The 27274-nt window shown below is 41.0% G+C and overlaps 1 protein-coding gene across 1 annotated transcript in view; it reads right to left on the bottom strand.

Moving 5' to 3' along the window:
- The window catches only part of itgav (integrin, alpha V), a 69322-nt gene that overhangs the window by 35684 nt on the left and 6364 nt on the right, over positions 1 to 27274 (bottom strand). Inside the window, exons 2-8 of the mRNA XM_047369589.1 lie at positions 24612 to 24742; positions 15855 to 15943; positions 12360 to 12474; positions 10745 to 10806; positions 8884 to 8932; positions 6255 to 6377; positions 5890 to 5934 (exon numbers count right to left, since the gene is read on the bottom strand). Of these exons, the coding sequence (XP_047225545.1) occupies positions 5890 to 5934; positions 6255 to 6377; positions 8884 to 8932; positions 10745 to 10806; positions 12360 to 12474; positions 15855 to 15943; positions 24612 to 24742 (614 nt within the window). The remainder of the gene's footprint in view (positions 1 to 5889; positions 5935 to 6254; positions 6378 to 8883; positions 8933 to 10744; positions 10807 to 12359; positions 12475 to 15854; positions 15944 to 24611; positions 24743 to 27274) is intronic.

Here is a 27274-nt window from a genome sequence, read left to right on the forward strand (position 1 = left end):
CACCACAACTGTAGCCTGTAACCGTGGGTCAAAGTGGCAACCACCCATGGATCCACTGTATGAGCAGTCCAGAAACTGAGCTACTGATGGGAAAAATGTCTGACGGCTGGCCCGGTAGCATTATCTTCAATCCCCACTGCCCCTGGGAGCAGGGAGGAGGCCTGGATCCCGGGTCTGTGTAACTGACGGCGGACTGGCTGATGAAAGTCCCTGCCGGTCCCTGCTGCAACTCTCGGGGATAGAAATCCCCAGATCTATCACCATGCCAAGGTGGCGGTCGAACTCTGGGGCTAGCAGAAGGACGGCTCGTACACTGAGGAGGAGGACGGGGCATAATCTTGCGGAGGCCAGAAAGCTGCTGGCTAGTCTGGCGCGCCTGAACAGTTCGCTCCAGCGCCTCCACAGCTGCTGACCCGAACAACTCCCCGGCATGACTGGGACACCCCTGAGGGTCCGACGGCATGCTTTGGTCAGAGAAGACTGCGCCAGCCAGATCTGTCAACGAGCTTGAACGAGAAAATACATGACATGGCCGAGCTCTCTGGTCATCAGCACAAAGGCCTGCAATGTTGTGTCATTAAACCCAACTGCCGCAGTTGCACCACCAGCGTCCTGAAGGGATGCAGAGAGGGCAAACATGAGATGTGCCATGGAATTGCCAAGGCGGACAGCATGCGCTCCTGCATTGCATGCTTTACACAGGAGGTCATCCGTAACCCGACATTGAGTATGCAGGCATCAGACATCAGGACGCAGGACTTCATCTGGTGACACAATCAGTGAAGCAACAGCAGGTTCAACCGTTGGCATACAGTTCAGGCCTGCCTTGACTGACTCGTGCATGGCAGCCAACACTAGGCCGTCTGTGGAGAGACGTGACCACGCCCGTGGGTCCTGCCAACAGGCGTGCAAATCCCTCAGGTACTCCTCTGATGGAGGGACTGAAAAGGGAGTAAGAGCCTATCCGCGCCTGAAAAAGGCACTTCCAGAGGCAGACTCCTCTCCTAGACAGAGTTCCAGCTGCAGCTGCCTAAAGGCCATACACATGACCTCCCACATAGAGCCGTCACTGGCCTCACCAACTGCACTCTACGATGAAAAGAAGCCAGTCTCAGAGGCTTGGGAGGACTGTGCCTCCTCCTCATCTCTAAATTGAGACACCAACGCAGCCAGAGACAAAACATCCTCTTCCGCAGACAAATCAGGCATGGGTAGGAAAGAGAGCCCAGCGGTTGGAAGTGAGGCACACGGATGACACGTTTACAACAATGACTTCATCTCTGCCGACAACTACGTCGACAACTTCTTAACCCTTGTGGCCAGGCCCTGGTCAGACTTGGCCCGTTTCCTCCTAGAGCGGGGCACAGAGACTGTGGTATCACCAAGGTGCTTTGAACGCCTGAAGGGGGCCACCTGTCCAGAAGGCGGGAGGTCAGCATGATCCTGAGGGCACAACTGGGCCAACTGAGCCACCATCAACGCATGTGGCATGAAACTACAGTTCATGAAAGGATTGTCAGACAGCGCCTCCACCAGGTGATCACGCCCATGGCAGGTAAGGCACAGGTCATGGCCATTGTCTGCCTTAAGAGCAGCCCCACAATCTTGTGTTCCAAGATGGCGCCGCAGATGGTCGCCTCGGCGTGTTGGTGCGCATTGTTTTGTTTTGTTTTTTGCTTTAAAACGGTCTTCTGTGATGGCACCTGGAGCTCTCTCACCAGAGAAGAACTCATGAACATCAGGGCTACTACACCAGAGGAGTTATTTCCAACTTTTCTGCCTACTGCTCTGGAATTTTTGGACATTCTGGTCAAAGGTGCGCTCACCTTTGTTCACGCGGTGAAACGCCGGAAGAGAGGGAAACGGGCTGGGGTGCTGGTACGTCTTCGTCAGCGTGGACTACGAACACCGTTACCTGGAATATTTCTCTCTAACGTGCGCTCACTTCCCAACAAAGTTGACGAACTACAACTGCTGTTGGGGAAAAACGGGGACTTTTATTCATCGGCAGTTTTGTGCTTCACGGAGACGTGGCTGTGTGGATTAATACCGGACTCTGCGCTGCAGCTGGCAGGATTCCAGCTCTACAGAGCGGACAGAGACACGGAACTCTCCGGCAAAGCGAAAGGTGGAGGAATCTGTTTTTACCTCAACAGTGGTTGGTGCAACGACGGTGATTCAGCAGCACTGTTCTCCAGACCTGGAATCCTTCATCATAAACTGTAAGCCTTTCTATTCCCCCCCGTGAGTTCGCTTCGTTCATCCTGGTCGGTGTTTACATCCCGCCGCAAGCTAACGTGCAGGTCGCACAGCGCATGCTCGCCGACCAGATACTGAGTGTGGAGCGGACCAACCCGGACTCCTTAGTAATCGTCGCTGGTGACTTTAACAAAGGTAATCTGACCCACGAACTCCCCAAATATAGACAGTTTATAAAATGTCCGACCAGAGAGGACAACATTCTGGATCACTGTTACACCACCATCAGAGACGCTTATCACGCCGTCCCACGTGCTGCACTGGGCCAATCCGACCACATCATGGTCCACCTGATTCCTGCATACAGGCAGAAACTAAAGCTCTGCAAACCTGTTGTGAGGACGACAAGGAAGTGGAGCAGTGAGGCTGTGGAGAATCTCCAGGCGTGTTTAGGCTGTACAGACTGGGATGTGTTCAGGACTACTACCAACAGTCTGGACGAGTACACAGAGGCTGTGACTTCCTACATCAGCTTCTGTGAGGACAGCTGTGTACCATCATGCACCAGGGTGAGTTACAACAACGACAAACCCTGGTTCACAGCTAAACTCAGAAGGTTAAGACTGGATAAGGAAGAGGCCTTCAGGAGTGGGGACAAAGACATATACAGAGAGGCAAAGTACAAGTTTGGCAAGGCAGTGAAAGAGGCCAAACGACTGTACTCTGAGAAGCTCCAAAACCAGTTCTCAGCCAACGACTCTGCGTCTGTCTGGAAAGGGCTCAGGCTGATCACCAACGACAAGCCAAAAGCCCCCCACTCCATCAACGACCGACGCCTCGCCAACGACCTGAACGAGTTCTACTGCCGCTTTGAAAGACAAAGGGACAGTCCTGCAACCATCCCCCACGACACCCCCCAACAGCTGCAGCCACAATCCACCACCCCCATCTCTCCAACCTCAAGAGGGGCCTTGGCACCTCCAACCCCCACCCTGAAGTTCCCCCCTACCAGCCCCCTACCCACGCCGAGGACGGCTCTTTCCATCCAGGAGAGGGACGTAAACAAACTCTTCAGGAGACAGAACCCTCGGAAAGCTGCTGGTCCGGATTCTGTCTCACCAGCCAGCCTGAAGCACTGCGCTGATCAGCTGTCTCCAGTCTTCACAGACATTTTTAACACCTCACTGGAGACATGTCATGTGCCAGCCTGCTTCAAGTCCTCCACCATCGTCCCTGTTCCCAAGAAGCCAAGGACCACAGGGCTTAATGACTTCAGACCCGTCGCCCTGACCTTCTGTGGTGATGAAGTCCTTTGAGCGCCTTGTGCTCTCACACCTAAAAGACATCACCGACCCCCTCCTGGACCCCCTGCAGTTTGCCTACAGAGCCAACAGGTCTGTAGATGATGCAGTCAACCTAGCCCTTCACTTCATCCTCTGGCACCTGGACTCCACAGGAACCTATGCCAGGATCCTGTTTGTGGATTTCAGCTCTGCCTTCAACACCATCGTCCCAGTTCTGCTACAGGAGAAGCTCTCCCAGCTGAGTGTGCCCGACTCCACCTGCAGGTGGATCACTGACTTCCTGTCTGACAGGAAGCAGCGCGTGAGGCTGGGGAAGCACGTCTCTGACTCCCTGACCATCAGCACCGGTTCCCCCCAAGGCTGTGTTCTCTCTCCTCTGCTCTTCTCCCTGTACACCAACAGCTGCACCTCCATTCACCAGTCTGTCAAGCTTCTGAAGTTTGCGGACGACACCACCCTGATCGGACTCATCTCTGATGGTGACGAGTCCGCGTACAGATGGGAGGTGGACCATCTGTTGGACTGGTGCAGCCAGAACAACCTTGAGCTCAACGCTCTAAAGACAGTGGAGATGGTTGTGGACTTCAGGCAGAACCCAGCCCCACCTGCCCCCATCACCCTCTGTGACTCCACAATTGACACTGTGGAATCTTTCCGCTTCCTGGCAACCATCATCTCCCAGGATCTCAAGTGGGAGCCAAACATCAGCTCCCTCATCAAGAAAGCCCAGCAGAGGATGTTCTTCCTGCGGCAGCTGAAGAAATTCAACCAGCCAAAGACTATGATGGTGCACTTCTACACAGCCATCATTGAGTCCATCCTCACCTCCTCCATCACCATCTGGTACGCCGCTGCTACAGCCAAGGATACGGGCAGGCTGCAGCGTGTCATTCGGTCTGCTGAGAAGGTGATTGGCTGCAGTCTACTGTCGCTCCAGGAACTGTACACCTCCAGGACCCTGAAGCGGGCAGGGAAGATTCTGGCTGATCCCTCCCACCCTGGTCACAGACTCTTTGAGACTCTCCCCTCTGGCAGGAGGCTGCGGTCCATCCGGACCAAAACCTCACGCCACAAGAACAGTTTTTTCCCCATCTGCCACCAGCCTGGTTAACAAAGCCCGGAAACCACCCTGACACTCTCCCTCCCCCCCCCCTGTTACTGTTTAATTTGTACTGTATTGCACCGACTACGCCAAAACAAATTCCTTGTATGTCCAAAAACGTACTTGGCAATAAAGCTTTTCTGATTCTGATGCAGTAGTGGGAGCCATCCATGTCCAAGATTGAAAACCACGCTCACCCCAATTCAGATGGGAAAATAAATAAGCTAAAACTGGGAGAGGGGGGCGCTAACGCTGCCGTCACCAACTATAGCAGAGCAGTCAAACAAAAAGAGGCCAAGAGGCTGCGATTGGTCACCTATTATAACGATGCAAAACTAGGAAAAGCAGACACTGTCAGCCGCACTGTCGGTTACACTGGAAGAGGGGGCGAACACAGCTGCCTTCATCAGGTATAAAAAACCAAACTAAAAACAGCTTAACACCGTAAGCCGAACAGACCCCAGTCAGTTACATTGGGAGAGGGGGCGAACACCGCTGCCGTCACTATGTTTAGAGCCAAATTAACAGCAGCCACGCTGCAATAATACCACAAACACAGTAACAAGAAGCCGTGAGCTGGGAGAGGGGGCGCGAAGGTTGGCAAGTTATGACCAGCATGGCTGTTAGGAAGCTGACTGAAGACCAGCTACCAGAGCAGACAGCCTTGCTAAATAACTGGCTGCTGCTATACTTGTGTCACTTCATAAGCAGCTGAATGGCAAAAAGGTATAATATTCTACATAACAGTGCCATAAACCACAAAAATTGTATTTTGAATTAAAGTAAATATATGATATAGACTAAATAATGCAATATTACAATTGGTAAATATTGTTATAGTGATACCAGCTGTGAGAAATCTACATTTTACTAACTCCTGTCCTTTCTGTCATCTTTAGCATATTAGGCCATATTGTTTGTATCAGGTTTGGAAAACTACTGCAGTGTGTCTCCATCCAATGGGCTTCAAATCTTATTGCTAAGCAACTTCAAATACATCAACAAACATTTATCCCATTCCAGTGTTTTGTGATATTATTTTAAACACTGATACTGCAATGATAATAGATTCACAATATATTGTACAGCCCTAATATTGACACTTTTACAAATGTTTTAGTAACATTTTTAGTTTATATTAAATCAAAAGATATTTATGAAAAATGTGCAATCAAAGAAGAACAAGGTAAATGTGCAAAAAACAAGTAGTAATAATAGAATAAAATAAAATAAATTACTTATGTACAGTAAAATGTGGAGGTCATTTGTACTGCCCGCACATACCTTCCTTATTATCCTGGTTGAAATCTCCGACTGCCACAGAATATCCTGTTCAACAAAGAGACGAGAAATCACTTGGGAAAAGATACAAATTCTGTGTTTTTCTAGGATTCCAGCCATGATGCTAATATTGGTGGCAGAGACTAAAACATCACTCAGGTTAATACAGTATATTGCTCAAAGCATTCAACCATCTATGTTCACACACCAATGATGTGTGAAATGTTTGTAGAAGCAGTCTGCATGCCTAGGTGCTTGATTTTATACACCTGTGGCCATGGAAGTGATTGGAACACTCAATGATTTGGATGGGTGAGTGAATACCTTTGGCAATATAGAGTATTTTAATTAACCATGTGTGAGATTACCGAGGTAGCTGTCGTCATAGTCGGCACCAGCTGTTTTGGTCGAAAGTGTGTTTCCGTATTGCGTGATATAGTCCTTGTTAAAACGTTCGAAAATCTCAGTGAGGTCATCTGAAATCAACTGGCCTGAGGAGAGAGAAGAACGTTTAAGAACACAGAGCAACGTAGGAGCACAGAAACTGAAAACTAAGATACCGAGAAACTCCTAAAGCATAAGATGAGGAAGAATAAATATATAGAGGGAGAGAGATAAGAAAAAACGAGAGAAAGAAAAGTTGTTGTTTTTTTTTTTAAACACACACTTTTGGTTTAGGGGTTAAGGAAAAAAAAGCAACATAATTTAAGGAGCCCCAGAAACACGGTGCCAACAGCCATCTAATCAGAAACAGAGGTGTGTTTGGTGGTGTAATTGTGAGTGTTGACTCAACAGGAAACAATAATTAGGAGAACACAGCCAAGGAGGAGCCTGGACACGCAGCCAGAAAACATGTGTGCTCCTGACTCAGCGTTCAGGATGCAGCTGCTGTCACACCCTCTGAGGTCAGACAGACAAACAGGGATTACAACAATCCGCTGTTATGGACACATCGTCTGCACCCCAGCCCACCTGAACCTCACCACCTCATTAAACTCTTAAGGTGGTTTTGATGCAAGCTACCGTCCAGTGTGAGATAAAGCACCGAGTTGTGCTGTAGGGTGCAGATTTATGCCCCTTATCAACACAGTAAACTGAAAAAATACAAATACAAATACATGGATAAATAAACTTGATAAAATAAAACGGCTAAAAACTAGGAATAAAAGACATTGGGACATTTTTATAATCTCAATGAACTTTTCAAAGCATGAAAAAGTCTGAAAGTCACTGTTGGTTTTCCAAGTTTTCCAAAATATATAGATCTTAATTTAAAAAAATGTTTATATTAATTCTGAGCTTGATTTTAATGCTGAAGCTGATCCAAATGGAGCTGTCATTGTAATAAACGTTGATAAAAAGATCCAGTGAATTCCTTTACTCAGGAAAACAACCATTCGATCAATACGAGAGTCTTGCAAAATGGAGCATGAAGATACCCAGCTTTAAGCAAATAATGCTTCACCATTTCCTTTCAAAGAAGTATACCATAATGTGGTGGTGGAGTTTGGATACCCATATGATCTTAGGGGTTATGTTTTAGAGTCTTCCTCGAGTAAATTTCCTCAGGGGAAGAGTTAGACTGAAACTTGTTTAATGATATTGATGAATGGGAGACCAAGGTGAACCTCGCCTAGACGACGGGGTCTGGGACCCATTCCACGGTGTGTGTGTATGTGCATGGTGGGGGATACCTGGTGGATGAACCTTGGCCCCTGGGTCTTGGCCAAGCAGGTGGAGACCAGCTGTGGCGAACATCGGGGTCAGGTGCAATGTGACCCAGGTGACAGACTAGGATGCAGGCCTGTGCATGCTAATTCTCAGCAACATAATCTGGCTACTGGGATATGGAACATCAATTCACTGGAGGGAAAGGAGCTGGAGCAGCAGCTGGTACTTGAGGCTGAGTTATACCAACTAAATATAGTTGCGACGTACTTGGCTGGGAGGAATGGCCTGCCCCAATCTGAATCACAGTAGTGTTTTGTTATTGGACTTCTGTGTTAGGCATGGGAAGTTGTTGATAAACACCATGATCGAGCCAAGAGTCTATGATCCATTCTGTAATTGTAGTGTTAGGTCTTCGACAATCATTTGAAGAAAGAGGCAGAGCTTTAAAATGATCCCCATCTGGTACCGAGTTGGCTCTGTTTGAAGGGGAGGCTGTCAAACAAACCCGGTAAACCCAAATGAGAGGTCCCAGCTGGAAATGTCTACACTGTTCTGTAGATCTCCATCTCCTATCGCTATGATCTCTCCTGCTCCGAGGGATGTTGGGGACATTAAATCTGAATAGGCCATGTAAGGACCTTCTTTGCAGATTCCACCATCAGGAGTTGTGGGCCAAAGGCCATTTGTGCTTGCCGCTGCAGCAACTAGAGGATCCACTGGTGACTGAAACTTTAAAGGTGAAGATGACCTTTAAGGATCCGTTGTTCTTGGAGATTCCTGAAAGAGCAGAAAGGTACTGGGTGGCCAGAAGGTTCACTACTTCTGTAGTCACGGAAGCAAAAACCAAGGCACAGGAGGAAATCAGACTGACTTTGGATTGGCCTCAAGAAAGTGTTAGAAAACCATTCAGCAACATTCAGGGATTTACAATTCTAAGCCTCCCTTGGAGAACTTACTCTGGTGCTATAAAGGAGGGTGTGATAGATTATCAAACCTCCGATTCAGGAGGACCACTGTGGCATTTTTCATGGCCATGGAACAGTTATACTTATATACACTTATATATATACATATGATGTGTCACCGAGATTCAAATCAAAATATAATCTGTAACAGGGTTGACTGTCTGAAGGAAATGTTGAGAAGTGAGAGCTGCAGCATGTGACTGCCACAACTTATCAGGGGAAATCCCTGTTCTCCACACAGATACAACATTTAGATTTCATACACATGATAAAGTAGCAGAAACAAACAAGCATGTGGCAAATTTATCAGGATCTGAACACTGCCTTCTTCCGGTTGAGTTAGGCTCAGGGGAACACTCACCCTGCCAGTAGAAGCTGCCAGGTCCTCCCACCACAACTTTCTTACTTTTCTGAAGTCACAAACAGAAAACAGAAAGAAAAAAACAGATTCTGTATTACTTTCACTTCTGTTTAAGTCCACAAACATCAGGACATGTTTATACTCCCATGGTGTGGGAGGAATAAAAAGACCACCCATATTGTGAACCACAGGATAAAAAACACACATGGACTCCTGAGAATGAACCAGGCTGTCCACAGAGCTTCATTGGTCCACAATAACACTGTAGACTGTGGAGAGTTAAGTGTTAGAAGTTTAGGATGACCTGGAGTTCAACAACACATGCATGATTCAAACTGGATAAATCCCAAATCTGTTGGTCTTCCTGACTTTTTAAACAAGAATTAGCAGATCAGCTTTTCACACTACCTGTAGATTTCTTTTAGTTAAACCAAATATTTATAACACCATAAATAACAGTAAATTCTACTTACTTTATTATCATAAAAATAAAATAAAAGTTGTCTTGAAAAATGAACTAAATTTCTTTGCTCTGGCTCTTTGTTAATTTTTCATAATTACGATGATTTATTCCTAATTTTTCCTTACCTGAAATTAATCTGTAATTTTATTACATTTTAGCTGGGCTTTATATTGATTTTATACTTATATATTTTGTGTGTTATTTTCAAAATAAGTATTGTTCAAATTAAATGCAGATCTAACTTTACTTCCATTTCATGTAGTTATAATTGATTTATCTGTCACTTTATTTATTCTTTTTAATAAAGATTATCATCATCATAATCATTATTAGAGATCTTAGTTTTACCACTACTGATTAATGATTGATTGAAAGTAATAAAATAAAGTAGAAATTCCTGAAATATAGACATATTTACTGAAAAGAGGCTTTAATATCTTTTCTCGTAACTATTTATTTGCTCTAATTAATCATTAAACTCTAGCAGTGTTAACTGCAGCGTTAACTAGTAGCCAAAAACAGATAAAAGTAGAGCTGAAACAGTTCCTCAAATTAATTGTGAATCATCAATTATAGAAATAACTGTCAGCTAATTTAGTAATTGATTAATCGTTAACTGCAGTATACAGACTCTAAAATATGCCATTTGCTAAAAGAACATCCCACTCAGGGAAGTAATTAAGCTATACTTTTACAAAAAACATATACATTTCGCATTTAAGATGAAAAAACTTTTTTGTCTGTAAATATGCTCTATCCAGAACTCAAGTGGCATATCTTGAGCTTCACCTGGTTCAAATCCTGTAAAAAAAAGAAATCTCCTATTAAGCACCTTTTGCTAACTGATTATTAATCGATTAATCCAAAAAATTGTTGATAGATTAATCAATTATCAAAATACCTGTTAAATGCAGCCCTAGATAAAACTGAGACTGAGCGGCTGTGACTCTGCTTGAAGTGTAGTTGTTTTGCAATCAGAAGGTTGATTCCAGCTTCCCCCCGCCATGTTGATGTTCTCCTGGGCAAGGCATTTAATACCCAAGCTGCCTACCAACCTGCCTATTGTTGTAGGAAGGTGTGAGCATTGCGAGTGCAGCTGGGTGAATGAGACTCTAGTGTAGAAAACGTTCAGCCCATCTATCAATAACTACACCAGTTAACCATACAGATCTCTTTCAGACCATAATAACGGCTGTTTTCCCTGAAAACACATGCAGAAGATTACAAGGAAGATTACACAGTGACAGGATTAATAGAGATCTTCATGAATAAAAATGTAAAGTTTTTAGCAACTTTAAACTGTTTAAAATGTACTGTAAGACAGTTAAGATTTACCTTGCACAGCAGTCATATACATGTATAAATAATTATCTGTTTGCGTTTGTGATGCTTGCCTACCTTAACAAAGTCTGCACTGAAGCCAGCCTGGCAGAAACCTTGTCCTTCTGGGCTTGGGGAATCTGGAAAGCAAAAATCAAACATTGGAAACAACAAAACCTGTTTACATTTATAATGGCTGAAACAGGAGGAAATGTCTCAGCTGTTCAGGAGATGACATCCATGAAGAACAGGCATTTGCTCATCCTGAGTCCCAGTTCAACACTTTGACAAGATCAACTCCGTGCGTACGAGTTAAACACAGCCTAAAAACTAGCTTTAAAGTGCAGGAAAACAACACGCTACATTTCCTAAGAAGTACTTGCTTAAGCAAACAATGTTCTGGAGACAGACTTCCTTTTTTGACAGTGAGATATTTTGTCCCGACAGGAGGAATAAACTCATGTATTGCTCCTGCTGAAGATGTTTTTACCCGCAGCAGTTTGCTGAGGTGCCACAGTAATGCTAGCATGTTTACACTCAGTTTCAATATACTGAAATAAAAATCACCTCGCAACTTATTTCAATTCATTTCTGATTAATTGTGTGTACGCAACACTTATAGAAAAAGATGTTTTACTGCTCCATAAACATATGGGTCTTCAATTGAATGACTACAGGAGTGTTTCAGCTGCTTTCTGTGCAGCTCAGCCCAACACGGACATTTGTCTGAGCGGAACCAGCAGAGGATGCCTGAAGCAGCCAATATATTCTCATTGTCACTGAGATCGTCAGTAGAAAGGGTTAAAAACCCTCACTTCAGGGAAAACAGATTTCTTAGACAATTACAATTATGTGCATGGCCTAAATTACAGTTTTGCAAGCTATGCACAAAAAAAGTGGCAGTGATGTTTTTGAAAAAGCTAACTAGATAAATATGTCAGCCAGATACAGACAGACAACTGCTGTGGTTGAGTACTTTTCTTCCACATGCTACTGAGGTTCATGTTTGTTGAATGCTAAAATCCTTAATTTGCCAATGTGTCTCTTTTCTTCAACATGTTACCATCCGGTTCAAGGAGCAACCTCAAACAAGAGTCAACAGCAGAATAAGCTGATTGAGATTGGCAGAAAGGATTAGGCTATTTTTTCATGGTTGCAACCCACAAATGCATTTTCTTCTTCCAACTGTACCAGATTTATCGCTAAGAAGTCCTGCTGAATGTCTTCATCAGCAAAAACGCTCAAAAGAGCCTGGAACTTATCATCTGTCCACCTATGGCATGTACTCTTCCTTTGGTCCATTCTCCATCACAAAAAAAAAACACTTAAATACAAATCTTGTATAAAGTAGAAAACAACACCACCACGCTGGTCTTAAATATGACGGATGAACAGAAGTCAGAACACTGCAAGAAAGGATCCACCAACCATTGTTGCTCAGCACATAACCCCGCTCCTCAACAATCCCTGGGCAATCTGAAAGTCCTACACCCCAAATATCAACCAAAAACAACTTCTCTCACTTTTTCTTGCTAGATTTATTCAGATTCCCTTAAAAAATTACAACAATAAGACTAGAGCAAATAAACTGATCTGAAAGACTCGTTGTTAAGTACTGTGAGCAATGCAACTTCCCACCTAAACTCCAGGATTATGTAACGTTACACATCCAACAACATCATGAAGAACATACTTGATCTGCAGGGTGAGTATTCCACCACCTTATCTTCTTTCTTCAGGTAACATGTTCCCACAGGTTCCCTCTCACTGAAGCCGAAGGTGGACCACTGGTACAGGGGAGCGCAGGCCTGAAGACAAAGACAAGTTCAGAACACACAATCCAACTCAGCACCTGGTGGCCAGCCATTACAAGGCAAAGGACTACAAATTACTATGGCAGAAAATGTAGAAATATGACACATAATAAACAATATATCAGCATTGTATTTGCTGAAGATACTCTATTTTCCTTATTTTGTACATGTTTTTGTTTTATTACAAATTCTGAATTTTTAGCTATTATTTGAAAAAGATTTATGCTGCAAGTTTTCTTTTTCAAAATAAAATAATTTAATTAACATTGTACGTGACTGGTAAGGATGATAATGCAGTAATTCCTGGTCAACTTCAGCCAACTGAAGACACCCTAGGCACGTGTTTTCTTTTAAAACAAGAAGAGCTAAGGTTGTTTGGGGATTTTTGGTGTCACTGCAGCACAAAGGAATGGGACAATGAGGCGAATGTGTTTAATCTATAGCCCATGTAGCCTTATGTGTTTACCTTTTCACTTCCAGTTCAATCTGTTGTCCAGGTGTGCACCACAAGGTTTATAACCCTTCATCACCTACACATCTTATTACAGCATGGAAAAGGTGTTGTGTTTATTTCTAATCCGGCACAAGCCAATCCTTTGTTTAGTTCGGGTTCAAAAGGTGGTGAGTGTTTCCACATTTCCAGTTCCCTGTACTCAGCCTCTGACCCACCCAACAACTTGAACATGGTTATATCTGCAGATGATCTAGAGCCCTATGCTGTCAACTATTTTATAAGACCACCACCCTTCAGCCATACAAACCGATCGGTTTTTAATCAAAGTGATTATGAAAGAATTTCCTTGTTTTTAATAATTCCACAGGGACAAACTCGATGATTAAATCGTAGAACTTTCAGGTCCATTTTTTCTTAATTTCAGTGCTAATGCACTGAACACATGATGCTATATGAAGATGCTATAAACTATTCATTCTTCTTGAACTTTCTTACATTTGGTCAGTTTACAACCACAACCTTCACGGTTTTAATGAGGTTTTATGTGATGGACCAAGGCAAAGTAGTGACTAATTGTGAAATTGGAGACAAATTATGCAAGGTTTTCCATTTTCTATTTCTCAATTAACATGTATTAAGCCCCTCTGAGGTAATGTGTTATTGATCCATCCTTTGCAACAATTCCAGCTGCAAGTTTTTTGGAGTCTGAGACCGAAATTTTTGCCATTTGTCTTTGCAAAATAGCTCAAGCTCAGAGTGAATGTCGAGAGACTGTCAACATCAGTTTTCTAGTCTTGCCAAAGATTCTCTATTGGACTAAGGACTTCACTTTGAGCCAATCTAGCATCCCTACTGCAAGGTGCTGCCAATATCATGTTTCCCCTTGGAATCGGTGTGTATAGGATGATATGCTGAATTATTTTTCTCCTAAAGATGATGTCTTCATTGTAAGCCTAAAAGTTTAATTTTGATCTTATGATCATGTCTTGGTAAACTTGATATTTTGCTATGCTCCATTTTCATATGATGATCTGAACAGTGCTCAATGAGGTGTTCCAAGCTTGGAATATTGTTTTATAACCTAACCCTGCTAAAGGTCATCAACAACTTTATCTCTGAGCTATCTGCTGTGTTCCTAGGCCTTTATAATGCCGTTTAATCACTAATGTTCACTGACAAGACAGCTGAGGCCAGAAACAGAACAGCTGGTTGGAGTTTTTCACTGACGTCACTGAAGTCGCAGTCTCACTTCCAGTCCGCCATCTTGGGTGTCTCCGTATCGCTTCACGCTTTTCACAACATTGCAACACTGCATACTTTTTCGACCATGGATGAGTATCTAGAGTCAAGTAAGTATGCAACTATTTTTTCGTAGCCTCAACATTGGCAAAAATTAATGGTACGTTCAATATTGCCCTGTATAGGATGATTACATAATAGTATTACTAGATAAAACATTTACAGGTTAACAGTAAAGGTAAATTGCAGCCTACATCTAGCTGGTCAAGGCGTGAGAGCGCAGCTAAGTGCTGCCACACAGCTCAGAATCAACTGATCAGCTCATGGTCTTAGCAGACTACTTTCCAGATTATTCGTACAATAAATGTAGATGAACATTATTTATTTAGCCGTCACTGCACACTGGGGCGTGAGTGAGGTTCAAGCTGACCAAATCCGTCCTGGATATCTGATTCAGCCACAGTAGTCAACATTGTGTACTCATGTGTTTTTATTTTCTGACACTGATTTTCTATCACGGTTGCCAGACGTTAGAATGAACGTTTATCTCGACCACCACGCGCAGCACAACCCACAATTAAGCAAGTTTTCCCCATAGTTAAATTGAATGGTCCGGAGTTTTGCTTCACTGATCATGCTAAAACAACGAAAGCAGGCCACCCAAGATGGCGATCGCGAAGTGCGGTCATGTGACTGCTACGTTATGTGAAAACCCCCCATTACCACACAGTTTAATTGGTTGCACTGGATTTTATTTAAGGGTGTTAAGAGTAAAGGGGATGAACACAAATGTGCATCACAGGTTTCAGTTTTTTTATTGGTAAAAAAAGTTGATTTTTCTATGCACTACTTTGTGTTGATCTATCAAATAAAATCCCAATAAAACTGTGATGTTTACCTTTCTAATGTGACAAGATTTGAAAAGGTTTGAGGATAATCAATATTTTTTATGGCAATGTCTGATTTAGACAAACAGAAGAAAAATTTGAATGTCTTCTTTTTACTGCTGAGCCACTGACATTTGGTGTTACCATATTTATAGTTTTTTTCCCAATGAATATCCCACACCTTTGGTCTGTTAAGATGTAACCAAAAACTGTATCTGGAATTTCTATGGCGTTACACCTACAGGTCTATAGATTCTGAGCAGAAATGGATCAGATTTAGCCAGAGGATGCTGTCCATAGAGGTGGAAACTTAAAAAAAAATAAAATGTCATAAATGTGCTGATCTGAAACACCCTCTTCATGTTTCACAGTACAAAACAAGGCACAATAACAATCTGACTTTGTCATTGAGGAATTATAAACTAACTTATGGGTGGCTTAACCTTGATTAATGTGACTGATATTAAAAAACACTGTCAAGGCCTGTAGACGTAGTGTCAAGAATGTTACGAGGGTATGCCTTATATTTGAGTTTATGGAAATCACACAGATTTTTGGATGTGCATATCTGTTCTGTCAATGTTGTAAATCTTGCACTCAACATCACATTGGCAGTAATGTTGCTCATATAGATGGTAGATTGATTTAATCAGTCAGTGTTAAAAGTAAAGTGTGCACAAAATGGTGACGACTGAAAGTCAGATAACTCTGACTTCTCATAGCTATATTCATTTTAAGTTGTCTGTGCTCCACACTTAGAAGTGGATGACCAATGGGTGTGTTTAAGATCTTACCAGGATGTACTCTCCATCAGATCGCACTGAGGCACCAAACCACTGTTTAGACTTAAACTCTATCTGTTTGCCGTCTTTAATCCTGTCATCTGCAAAAAAAAGAGAAAGAGAGGATTATTGTTAATTTAAATAATGTTTTTCAAAACCTAGAAATTTAGAGATGGACACAGAAATCAGCTGGTGAACAGAATCTGACTGTTGTCTGGACCTCAAAAATGGGCTCTTTTTTATTGAATGCACCATACCCAACACCCAACAGGCTGTGCTCACAACATTCTCTGGTGAAAAAGTTATTACTGAACAAGAAAACTCAAAGTTAACTAACTGCAGTGTAAGTGGGTTTAAATGAAGCTTCTACAATGGAAACCACTTTTTTAAAGAGACATCTTAGCTGTTCATTCATGCTGTTATTGTTTTAAGACTTTGTGCCACCAGTGCCTTTACTCACATCGTTTCAGACACAAAATAGATATGAAGAGAATTGAAACCCAGACAGCTGGGTCGAGGATTATTAGTGTCTGTTTATGGGGAACCCGCACTACCACTACGGCACATGCTGCCGCAGGCTACATCGATTAAACAGGTAATGAGACTTTAGTAGATAACAGAAAGGCTCAATGTATTCCAGCAAGGTAAATCCGTTTTATCTATTTGAGCTTTCAACTCTGTGTCATGGAACATATGGACTTGGAAATGTTGGCAGCCTATTGAAAATCACTGAGCAAAGGTAAGGATCTGCGTTCTCTAGGTAAATACGCAGCTGTTTACATTAACCTGACCAATCGCCAAAAGGTCAACTTCATAACCATTTTGTCCTTGTTTTCAAATCATAGTAATATCCCTGTTTTTTCTCTCACAGTGTGACATTGCTTCTGCTGCTGATAGAAATAATTATTGACCCATCACTGTAGGAAGACTAGAAGAAAATAATTTTTCTTCACAATTCTGAAAGAAATGCCTAAATTTGCCAAAAACAGGTACTGGAAATCGGCTTCAGAACCCTGATCAGTGAATCTCTATTGAAATTTAGGGGAATATCTGAATCTTCAGGGGCATATTAAATGATAGGTTTTTTCTCAGTGGAAATACAAAAGACTGGAGGCTGAAATTCCCTCTTGTCCCTTTGAAAGACTTCAGTTTAGTTTCCGGTCCCAAAAAGCATAACAATAGCTTGACTAAAATCAGATAAGCAAATATTTTAAGGATTAAGAAAAACTTTTAAAGAGTAATTAAAACCAAAAACCCACTTTTTATTTGCAGATAAACTGTACAAATTGGGCCTTAAGGGTGCTATGTTCACGTTACTGTGCAAACGTTGACATTTTTGTGTAAACATGATTAATTACTATCTGTGGCAGAACTACCAGCATTGCTCTGCTCACTGCCCATGTTTAAATGTACCAAAATAAGCTAGCTACCACTGTCCCTCATCCTCCTGACCACACCCCCACTTAACCCCCTCTGCTGATCCACACACTTGGCTGTGCCCCTCAGTGTCTTTTGGCACTGCCCACTTTGGTGGCATTTTCAAAGTTTCTTTTATATCGGGTTTAGTTCCACTTTAAATATGGCAATTAGTGCAATTTTGATTTTCTTTACTGCTATTTCTACCACCACCAAACTGCTTCAATCACCACCTGATGTAGAAGATTTATTATACTACAAAATAAAAAGACAAAAGTTCTTGAACATTAAAACTGTTGCTGTATAGAAATATTTTAAGTATTGAAAAAGTATTGGAAAGTGTAGCAAAGTTTGACATTGACACTTTGTGTGTACTAACACAGCACTAATACTGGAGGTAACAGCAGCTGGTTCTGTCAAGCTCTCTGCCCACAACCAGAAGAGTGCTGAGATCACAGACCACAGCCAAAACATCCCTTAGCTTGAATCATTTAGATAAATGATAAGATAAATGACACAGATATCTGACACAAACAGACGACTACAAGATGTCACAAAAAGGAAGCAGAGTAAGGAAGCAAGTATTTTAGCCAGACTGGTGTTGTTCCAACAAGACAAAGTGAGGAAATGTTTAGGATTTTCCAGCCCGATAAAAAAAGCTTTTCTGTGAAAACTGGATTTAAATCTCCTCCAATTCTGAGAACTGTTTGGCTAAATAGATTCAACTAAAGCATGTATGGGCCAATCAGACACTGTGGATGAAATTTAAAGGACTTTTCTCCACACTTTTGCAATTCATTAGTTGTGGCATCCCTAATCTCTCAGTGAGGTAACCAAACATTCAGCAATGGTGCTAAGTCCTTCCTGTCAGCTAATTAGCATGTTGGCAGCCCTGTAGCCATGACAACAGACTGTAATTGTCCATGGAGCGCTCAACTCCTAAACCAAGTTGCCAGAAACCTGTTGAGAAACAGGACTATGACTCGACAACCACTGGGCATAGCTTCAGAATACCTATACTTGCTATATTTCTACATCACCAATGCTCCCAGAGCTCACCTACTGGGTCAGCACACCAAAACATGCCCAAATGATGCTGATGATAATTACAAAGCTGGTTAATTTTAAGGATCACCACACTAACAGTATTTAGTTTTTAAGTGATTTAACACATTTTAACCTGGAAAATTCTAAAATCTTTTCAGAATGTTAATTTCTCACAATTACAAGGTTTAAACATATTTTTAAAACAGGTTTGCAGAAATCCATACCAGCCTGAAACTTTGTACTTATTTTGGAAAGATAATACATTTCTAACATTTTTTCAACTAATTATTAATAGTCAAGTTTATTTAATTAAAAAATAGAAAATTTTAAATTTTAAACTAATCCACTGAACAATTATTACACATTTTTTTCATTATAACATCAAAAAATATCTACTTTCAAATTAGTTTTTATATTTATTGAAAACTGACCTGTTTCAGAACCTCCCAAAGGTAACAGAATAAAACTGACATTTAAATCACATCAGAAGTATTATTTTTTATTCATTAATATAACCTTTTTGAGGTAATAATAGATAGGTTATACAAATTCTGGTAAGTGATACAAAGTAAGAAGGACTCCGCTTAAACAACATATATTTGAACGTAATGGAGGTCAGTCTACTACCTGTAGCAGCTCTTTAGAAGGTAAATAAATGCAAATATTAAGGAAGAACATACAGGGCCTTAAAAATTGGTGCACACTTTCAGAAACTTTTCTTATTTTGTCACAACCAAAACAATTTGGTACAACAGGGAAATAAGTATTGATCACATTGTTTTTCCTCAGCAATAGGTTTCTAATGGGGCTACTGACATTAAATTCCCACCAGATATCACTAACCAATAGTCCCATTATAAATATATATAATGAGAAAAACATTAACATATTCAAAAGTTAGTTTCTCCATTTATTCACCTAATGTATAATGTAATGTATTTTTTTAAAACATTTTGTCAAACATCCATTATTATTTATAAGGATATTTTCATTTGAATATGTTATTTTTTTATTATTAATAAAAAAAAAATTTTATAATCTGAAGAAAATGAAATAAAATCCCCCAAATTGTCATTCTGAAGTGAAAATCACACTTTGATATGAATAATGTCTTTTATGATGTTGGTATTCTACAAAATTATCATTTTGCATTTTAAGTAAGTGCTGCTTTGATATGCTAACGGTTTCTTGAGAATGACCCATAGAAGTATAATTTTGGAACACATCGTACTACGCAGGAAAAATATACCAAAACTACAATACTTTCCAGATTTATGTCAAGATATTTACATCTTTCCTTATTCAGTATAGTTCCCGCTACATGTTGCTCAAAATAGCAGGAAAGCAAGTTCCAAAACCCTGTGAAGATGCACCACACCATGAGTCACACATCTAAAAGATCATTTAAAAAAACAGCAGGAACAAAAGCCTGTGGTGAATGGTGGTGAGTTGGTCAAAATGGAAAAGACGACCCATGGGTCAGAGTCATGCCACACGCATAACTTCCAGTTAATTCTGTCATTCCAGTGAAGCTTTGGTCAGCAGGTCAAATCAACAACAAAGAGTTCAATTGTAAGAAAACACACACACACACACACACACACACACACACACACACACACACACAAACAATCCAACTAGGGCCCTGAATAACAGTAATATGGCCCGAGCCAACCTCAGTGATTATTGAGTGGTTTCTGTTAGAGCCTGTAGGCTCTCTGTGTTGTTCGTTCTGCTTAAAGGCACTAGAGCAGTGCAGATGTTTGCCTGATCTATTTTTCTTTCACATTAGGTTATGAGTTGAATGATGCTAGAATATAAACATCCTTTTTGAACAGCCTGCTTCACAACTTATACTTAATGACGCTGTGTAAGACAAATTTACCTTTTATGGGCATAACATGCCTGGAACTGAGCGCTGCATGAGGCCAAATGCTCCACAGGTGTTTGAACAAGTCCTTCAGAAGCCAATAAATCTAACCCACTCATATTTTGGCTAACGACAAGATCGTTAAAAGGTTTATTCTGTACGCTTCAAGTCCAGTCGGGGCCGATAAGCCGTATGAACAGTATGAACATGCATTTATTATCCAAGATGTCAATTATACTGTACAAACATTGTGTAATATTAGCCATTTATTGTGAAGGATTTTCATGTTTGAGCTCTGTATGTTGGCTATAAAAAAAAAGCATCCTTTGCACCCTCAATTGTCTCAACCTTAAGGTTACTCTGCTTTCAAAGTACCATACTGTTCCCCTCAACAACAGGTCAAAGGTTGCCTAATTTGATTTTTCGATTACCAACCTCAAAATAAGTATATTAAGAAAATTTTAAAAAAGCAACATCATCTAACATTAAACAGACTTTGAAATGTGGTTTCCAACAGCCAAACCTAATCTCAGACTTTCATTTCCAAAACTCCAGTTCAGACGTGGACAGTTGTTACTGATCCAGTTTTTAGGGCTAAAAATTCAGGAGGTGAACTGCCACTGGCTCTACACTGACTGCATAAGGGTTTGCTCAAGCAACATCATGGCCGACTGGAAAGTGGGACAGGAGTCAAAATCTGAATTCCTGAATAAAACAGTCTTCAGTCAAATGAAAAGCCATTAAAACAAATGCAGCATTTTTGGATTTGTGCCCAGCATTAACACTATCGCATGTTTGATTTCAAATTTTCTTAAAAAAAAAAAAAGAACGTCTGAAATGACAACATTCTTATAGAGCATGCAAATCAGGTTAATCAACCATTACAACCTTTTAAGACAGACAGTGCTGTGGTTGAAGAGGAGATGGAAAGCAAAACCCCCCAAAATGTGAACATTGTGTTGTCTTATGCAGTAAAATGCTAGGGGGGTTGGTCACACAGTGGAAAAATTAGCAGAAGCAGAGCTGACTAAATCTAGCCAGCAATCGGTGAAGAACACGATAATGGATATTTAACACGTGCTTTTCCAAACGTATGCTAAAAAGCACCTTGATCAGGTCTTCAGCCTGGGGTCTCCCCTGCTCAAACCAAGAAATCGGGTTTTCCACATCAGAACAAGCATCAGTAAATAGCAGTGGTAAATAAATTAGCTAAATTATTTCCAGAGTATAATCGTGCAATCTCTGAGGAGTATTTACAGGTAATGTTAAATGACTAAAACAAGACCAGGAGCAGTCGGAACCTTTCACTTACGGCTAAGCAGGATGACTGCTGTTGTAAATAAGTGGAAAAGGAGATGGAGGGGTAAATCTGAATGACTAACTCATTTTTTTATTTTTCACACTTTTGTGGTTCAAAAAAAGCAACATGGTTATGTTAAGCTGGGAGTTGGAGAGTTTGTAGTAACTTTAAGCAAACATACTAATCAAACACAAAAATTAGGCTTTTTTATTATCAATTCCCCCTAATTATAGCTGCAAAGCGAAATCAGCTGTTTAAGAAGCCTGTCTTTTTCTGATTATTTAACGAACTACCCCAGTGGAAACAGGTCACACTTATTGCAAACAATGCTTTTTAGTGTAGATGTCGTTACTGAGGAAGGATGATGTTGGCCATTTTCAGTATTAGAAAAGTGTTTCAAAATAAAGTCAGAGTAAGAACAAAAACTGTAAGATGCTTTTGAAAGCAAACAGTATTTTCTATGTTTGCTATTCATTCAGAATGCAATACCAGAGACCCAGGCTTTGGTGGGTCATGGTCATTTTGCTGCTTCACCACTTATTGTTTTTCTAGTTTTGGGTTCACTGCTTTTTTTGGGTCCAAAACGGAGCTGTCAGCAAAAGGACGTCAATTCATACGCACCATGAGGACGTTTTGTTGAATTAAAAAGGGCAGAGTTGACTAGGGCCTGATTTCAACAGACACTGGAAAGGCTGAATGTATTATTGCAAAGTTGGTCCATTTTATCTTTAATTTAATTGTGTTTGTGCTTCTGTAACACCTGATATTTTTCTAAAGGAACAACCTATTTAAAATGTTTGGAGCAATGTTAATTTCATTTTAAAATCCTCAATGAAACCTAAGGTCAAATGAACATCTAGTTTTTTTTGTTTGTCTGTGTTATTCTGAAATGAGAGTCATAATTAAACATGCAAGTTATTCCAAGCATGTACAACATTGAGGCTGTAGTGTCTATTTAGTGGAACTAAAGGGGGCAGGGCTACACAGTTTTAGAGTGTGGTGTGTTTTTTGCTGCCAACTTCAGTTTGCAGAGGTCTGCCACAGAATACCAACCAGACTCAACTACATACAACGGTTCCCCGTCCCACTAACACACAGCCGTCTCTCTTGGCCTGAACGCGTTTCCTCTGTGTTTCAGCAGCTCCAACGATTCCCTCTGTTTATCACAGCTTTTCAATGTCTTATCTACTCTTAGAGCTGATCTCATTTCAAGGCTGTCAGAAACTGCTGTCTGTTATGGACGTGAGATCTCATTTTAATTGAACCACAACATGTTTAGCTGTTTTTCATTCCTACACACATTAAATAAAAAAGGCATCAGTCTAGTATAAGGTAGGCCTGTTTAATGACACTGAGCACACTGTAAATGTGCGCAGTAGGACTCAAATTCAGCTAAAATGATCATTGGAAACTTTTTGGACAAACATGTTTACTAACGTGAGTTTTGAAAAGTTTACCCGGATGCCCAGAAACTACATCACATGTAAAAACAGCAAGAAAGGAATCTGAATGTATACAAGTCAGAACATAATAAAAATACCTCCATTTGTCAGTCATTGTAACAAGTCAGAGCGTTTGATTGTGATTGCTACTCAAGTTGCTCCAAGGAACATTTCAGCGTTACACAAGAACGGGCTTGTTTCCATTTTCCTGTGCCTTACGGTTACAGGAAATCTGTATCTTGGTTTTCTCTGGAGTTCAAGGTTTTTCTTAGAACTTGTTTATCTTCTGGAAGAAAACAAGGTTGATCTTATACAGGTCTGGGCCAATAATTCAAGCTGTACATAACAGCTAGTATTGAGTGTACTCAACAGTAATTGAGAAATAAAGTAGGCCTGTGTGTTTCAACTGAGGATAAACTGTGTTTGGAAACGTTACTTGTAGGAGAAGCTGATTATCAGAGTTACACATTAAGAGTGTGGCAATACTAACACACCCCAAGACAGAATAAGTCAGTAATAAACCAGATAGATTCGGCTCTGGTTTTCATTCATTTATCAAACTTTGCTAAGACAGCAAATGTTTTCAAAGAAAGAGTGACCCAAATCCTATTATAGCTGAATAAATAATAAAAGCTTTTCTAGGCCAGGAAAATAGAAACCAAACAATTAGCAAACTAGATGTCTTTCTTTAATGAAGGCAAAGAAATAAAATGTTGTGTACTTTCTGTTTCCACTGTTCTGAAAAGGATGCTGAAAAATGATTCATAAACAGCTTAATGACATATGAGGAAGTTGTGAAGAAAACTGCACTACACTTCCAGTCCAGCAGGTAGCAGTAATAAGATTTATTTTTAGCTGCAATTTTTGGCATACACCCTATCATTCCATGTCCCCGACTCAAAACCCCGCTGAATGTCTTCATCAGCAAAAATGTTCAAAAGAGCCTGGACCTCATTGCCTGTCAATCTATCGTAGGTTTTCTTCTTTTGGTCCTTTCTCAATCACAAAATGTACGCTTAAATATGAATCTCATATACAGTAGAAAACAGCAGGTCCTAAATATGGTGACTGAGCAGAAGTCAAAACTCTGCAAGGAAGGGTCCACCAATCATTGTTGCTCAGCACAAAGCCCCACCCCTCAACAATCCCATGGCAATCTGAAAGTCCTACCCCCAGACCAGGACCTTTAATCTGGGAAAGTGTGGAGCCATAAAATGAATATTACTTTGGGTAAAACTGTGTCCAAACACACGGAGGGCTTTGAAAATCTCAGGTAATGGCTGAAGGTCCCTGCTATGGAACAGAAGCCAATAAAAGAAAGACTAGCCCATGTTTTCTGACATTATAACAAATTAAAATCATATTAAAACAATGGGTGTCACTATGTGTATTTATAGTGATGCAGAAACAAGAGTGCCTCATGATATATTTGCAGCTTGGTAAAGATGGGCGTGAGCATACATTCCTCCTTTATAATGCATTCCTGAATGTGTCCGGACACTGTAGCTGTGCCTGAGGAAAATATCTTAATTGCTAATGCAAACACAATAGTTCCTGCTGCTGCAGCAAACAGTCCAGCTTTAAAGAGTGCACTCAGGAAAACAGCAGCAGAATTTACAAGCTGACTGCCAGCCAAGGCCGCATTGCTCTCTGCTTGCCATCGTAGCTGCGTGCGTTAAGACGTTTCTGGTTACCCGTGTTGTCGAACTGAACCTGCTGGCATTGGGAGGATCTCTGCCAGGGGCAACTGTACACCGCTCCCCGTTCCACCACACTGCTGGAGGATGAGGTGTTGGCTCGGGGTGCTCCAATGAGAACGTTGGAGCTGAGGAGGAAAAGGAAAGTCATCAGATTGCTTCAAAAGAAGGGACACAGTCTCACACATGAAGGCCACAGACTAGTAACCAAGCTGATAGGGAGATGGATTTCAGTAACAGTCTCTAAACAAGAATCGGGTCATGGTTGGAAGTTGTCTCTCTACATATGTAGAGTACAACAGAACTGTCAAACTCAGAAACCACAATCAATTATGATATCCCTATGTAATACCTTAATGAAAATAATAGAAGATTTGATCCAAAGGACACTTCTAAACAGGTTTTACTCAGTTTGGACAATTTTGCTAAGTTGCATCAATCATTTCTGACATCCATTCAGTAGGTTACTTGATATTTAGAGCAGCCTGTGTCTCAAAGCATTCTGTCTATCTTCAATGAAACATTGTAATTTAAACATAAGCAACACCACCAACATTTATGTAAAGTGAACTCAAAGTTTAAGAAAATAAGGAAAATAAAATGTATATGTCTGCAAGAACACAGAACACCAATGGACCAAAAAACCCCAGCATGATCTCTCCATTTTAAAAGATCATTAGCATGTTCTAATGCTTTATGGTCTAATATTGCAGCACATCCATTTAGGGTGAGAGCTATAATGGCCCAATTTAGCATTAGAATGCCCTAGTCAAAGTCTAGGCCTACATCCAATTAAAAATTTGTGTCAAGGTTTAAAGGTAGATGTTCACAGAGGCTCTACCCAACCAATCTGACTGGTTTTGAGCTATTTTGCGACAAAGATGACAAGGCAAACATTTCGGTCTGTTGATGAAGAGCAAAGCTGGTAGACACATACCCCAAAAGACTGGCAACTGTAATTGCAGTGAAATGTTCTACACATTATCAACTTAGGGCAGCTGCATACAAATCCTATGAATAATTTTCAGAATTGTAATTGTAAAAAAAAAAAAAGAAAAGCCTTCAAATAATGTGAAACAAATGTTAACCACGAGCACAAGTTTCAACACAGCGAGAAGGCAGCAATTCTCAGGGAGATGCTCACAGAGGCTGTAGTAAATAAATAAATTTCTAGCCAGATATTTGCACATTTCTTGTTAAGATGCACCTTTAATCTCTCCAATTTGTCAAACTATTGTAACAGTGGAGTTTCTCTGTTGTTCTTCAGGTTGTATTTTTTTACTTGTGGCATTTCTGGAACATCACAATAGGAAAGATATTAAATAAAGTGAGACCTATGCACAATATATTGTGAAAATATCATAACAGTTTCAATGTGTCCAGTATTTATATCACAAAGGACTGTTTGGAGCACAATATTTGTTGCCTGATGTATTCCAAGTGTTATGAACTGGAAGTGCTAATGTAATACTTAGCCAGCTGGACAGAGTCTCTCAGCATCAGATGCTCACACAAGACACAGACGACAATACCCACAATGCTAAAGGTCACAGAGCGATGGAGGCACAGATGAAAAAGAGAGAAAGAGAGGAAGGAAGAAAAATGGCATAAATTACAACTAATAGTAGGGTTGCAGCTAACAATTACTTTGTTAAATTAATGAATCCATCTATTTTTTCCATTGATCGATTTAATAATCAGACAGCAGAAAGTGCCCTAGTTGATAGTCATTGCAATACTTACCAATAATATCACCATCGCAAGATTTATATGTATCCTGCAGCCCTAACTTAGGTGTTACTTTTTTTGTCTTAAATTTATTGCCCCTCAGTAAATCTTGTAAAAACAAGTGCAGCTTGGAGATTTAAGGCAAGCGTTTGGCTGCCTGCAGTGATGACCGTTCTGTGTTCAGAACAGCAGGCCTTTGTTCACAGCAGCTTGGTTTAATTGCAGATGTATTTTCAGGAAACCATCCAGTGGATTACAATTCACAACAGGGAAAAAGCTAACTGGTAAGATACTGATTTGTTTCTAGGGCACTGATTTATTGGGACATTGATTCATGTAGTAGTAGGATTTTCACCGACAACATTAGGAAAAAACAGGAAATCAATCAATAGAAACATTCAGACAGACGTAAAGTTATACATATAACTACTGTTCCCTGAAGGAGAGTCATGAAGTACAACACATGAGTATGGGATATCACGTCCTGCGTGTCCTGGCTAAAGCCGCCTCTAATCACGCCTCCTAGGCAAATGATGAGATGATGACAGGTGACAGGCCCCGCCTGCACAATATACCTGTCCGTCATCGTCGTCATTACTCAGTTCGATAGCCGCTATTCACCGAGCCCAGCTGAGCAACGGGGCAGCAATGTGTTGTACTTCGTTACTCTCCTTCAGGGAACTGTAGTTATATGCATAACTTTACGTTCCCTTTCAGTCGATTCACTCAGTACAACACATGAGTATGGGACATATATAAACGCCCCGCAGAACAGCCATCAAAGCTGGATCATACACTGCATACTAGTGCAGCACTTCAGACCCAGCAGAATGAACAGAGTGAGCCACAGAATGGGTTGTCACATCCAAACAATAAAACTTTACAAATGTGTGTGGCGAAGACCAGCTGGCTGCAGCACATATGTCACTCAT

The sequence above is a fragment of the Girardinichthys multiradiatus genome, chromosome 7 (assembly GCF_021462225.1).
Source record: "Girardinichthys multiradiatus isolate DD_20200921_A chromosome 7, DD_fGirMul_XY1, whole genome shotgun sequence".
NCBI lineage: Eukaryota > Metazoa > Chordata > Actinopteri > Cyprinodontiformes > Goodeidae > Girardinichthys > Girardinichthys multiradiatus.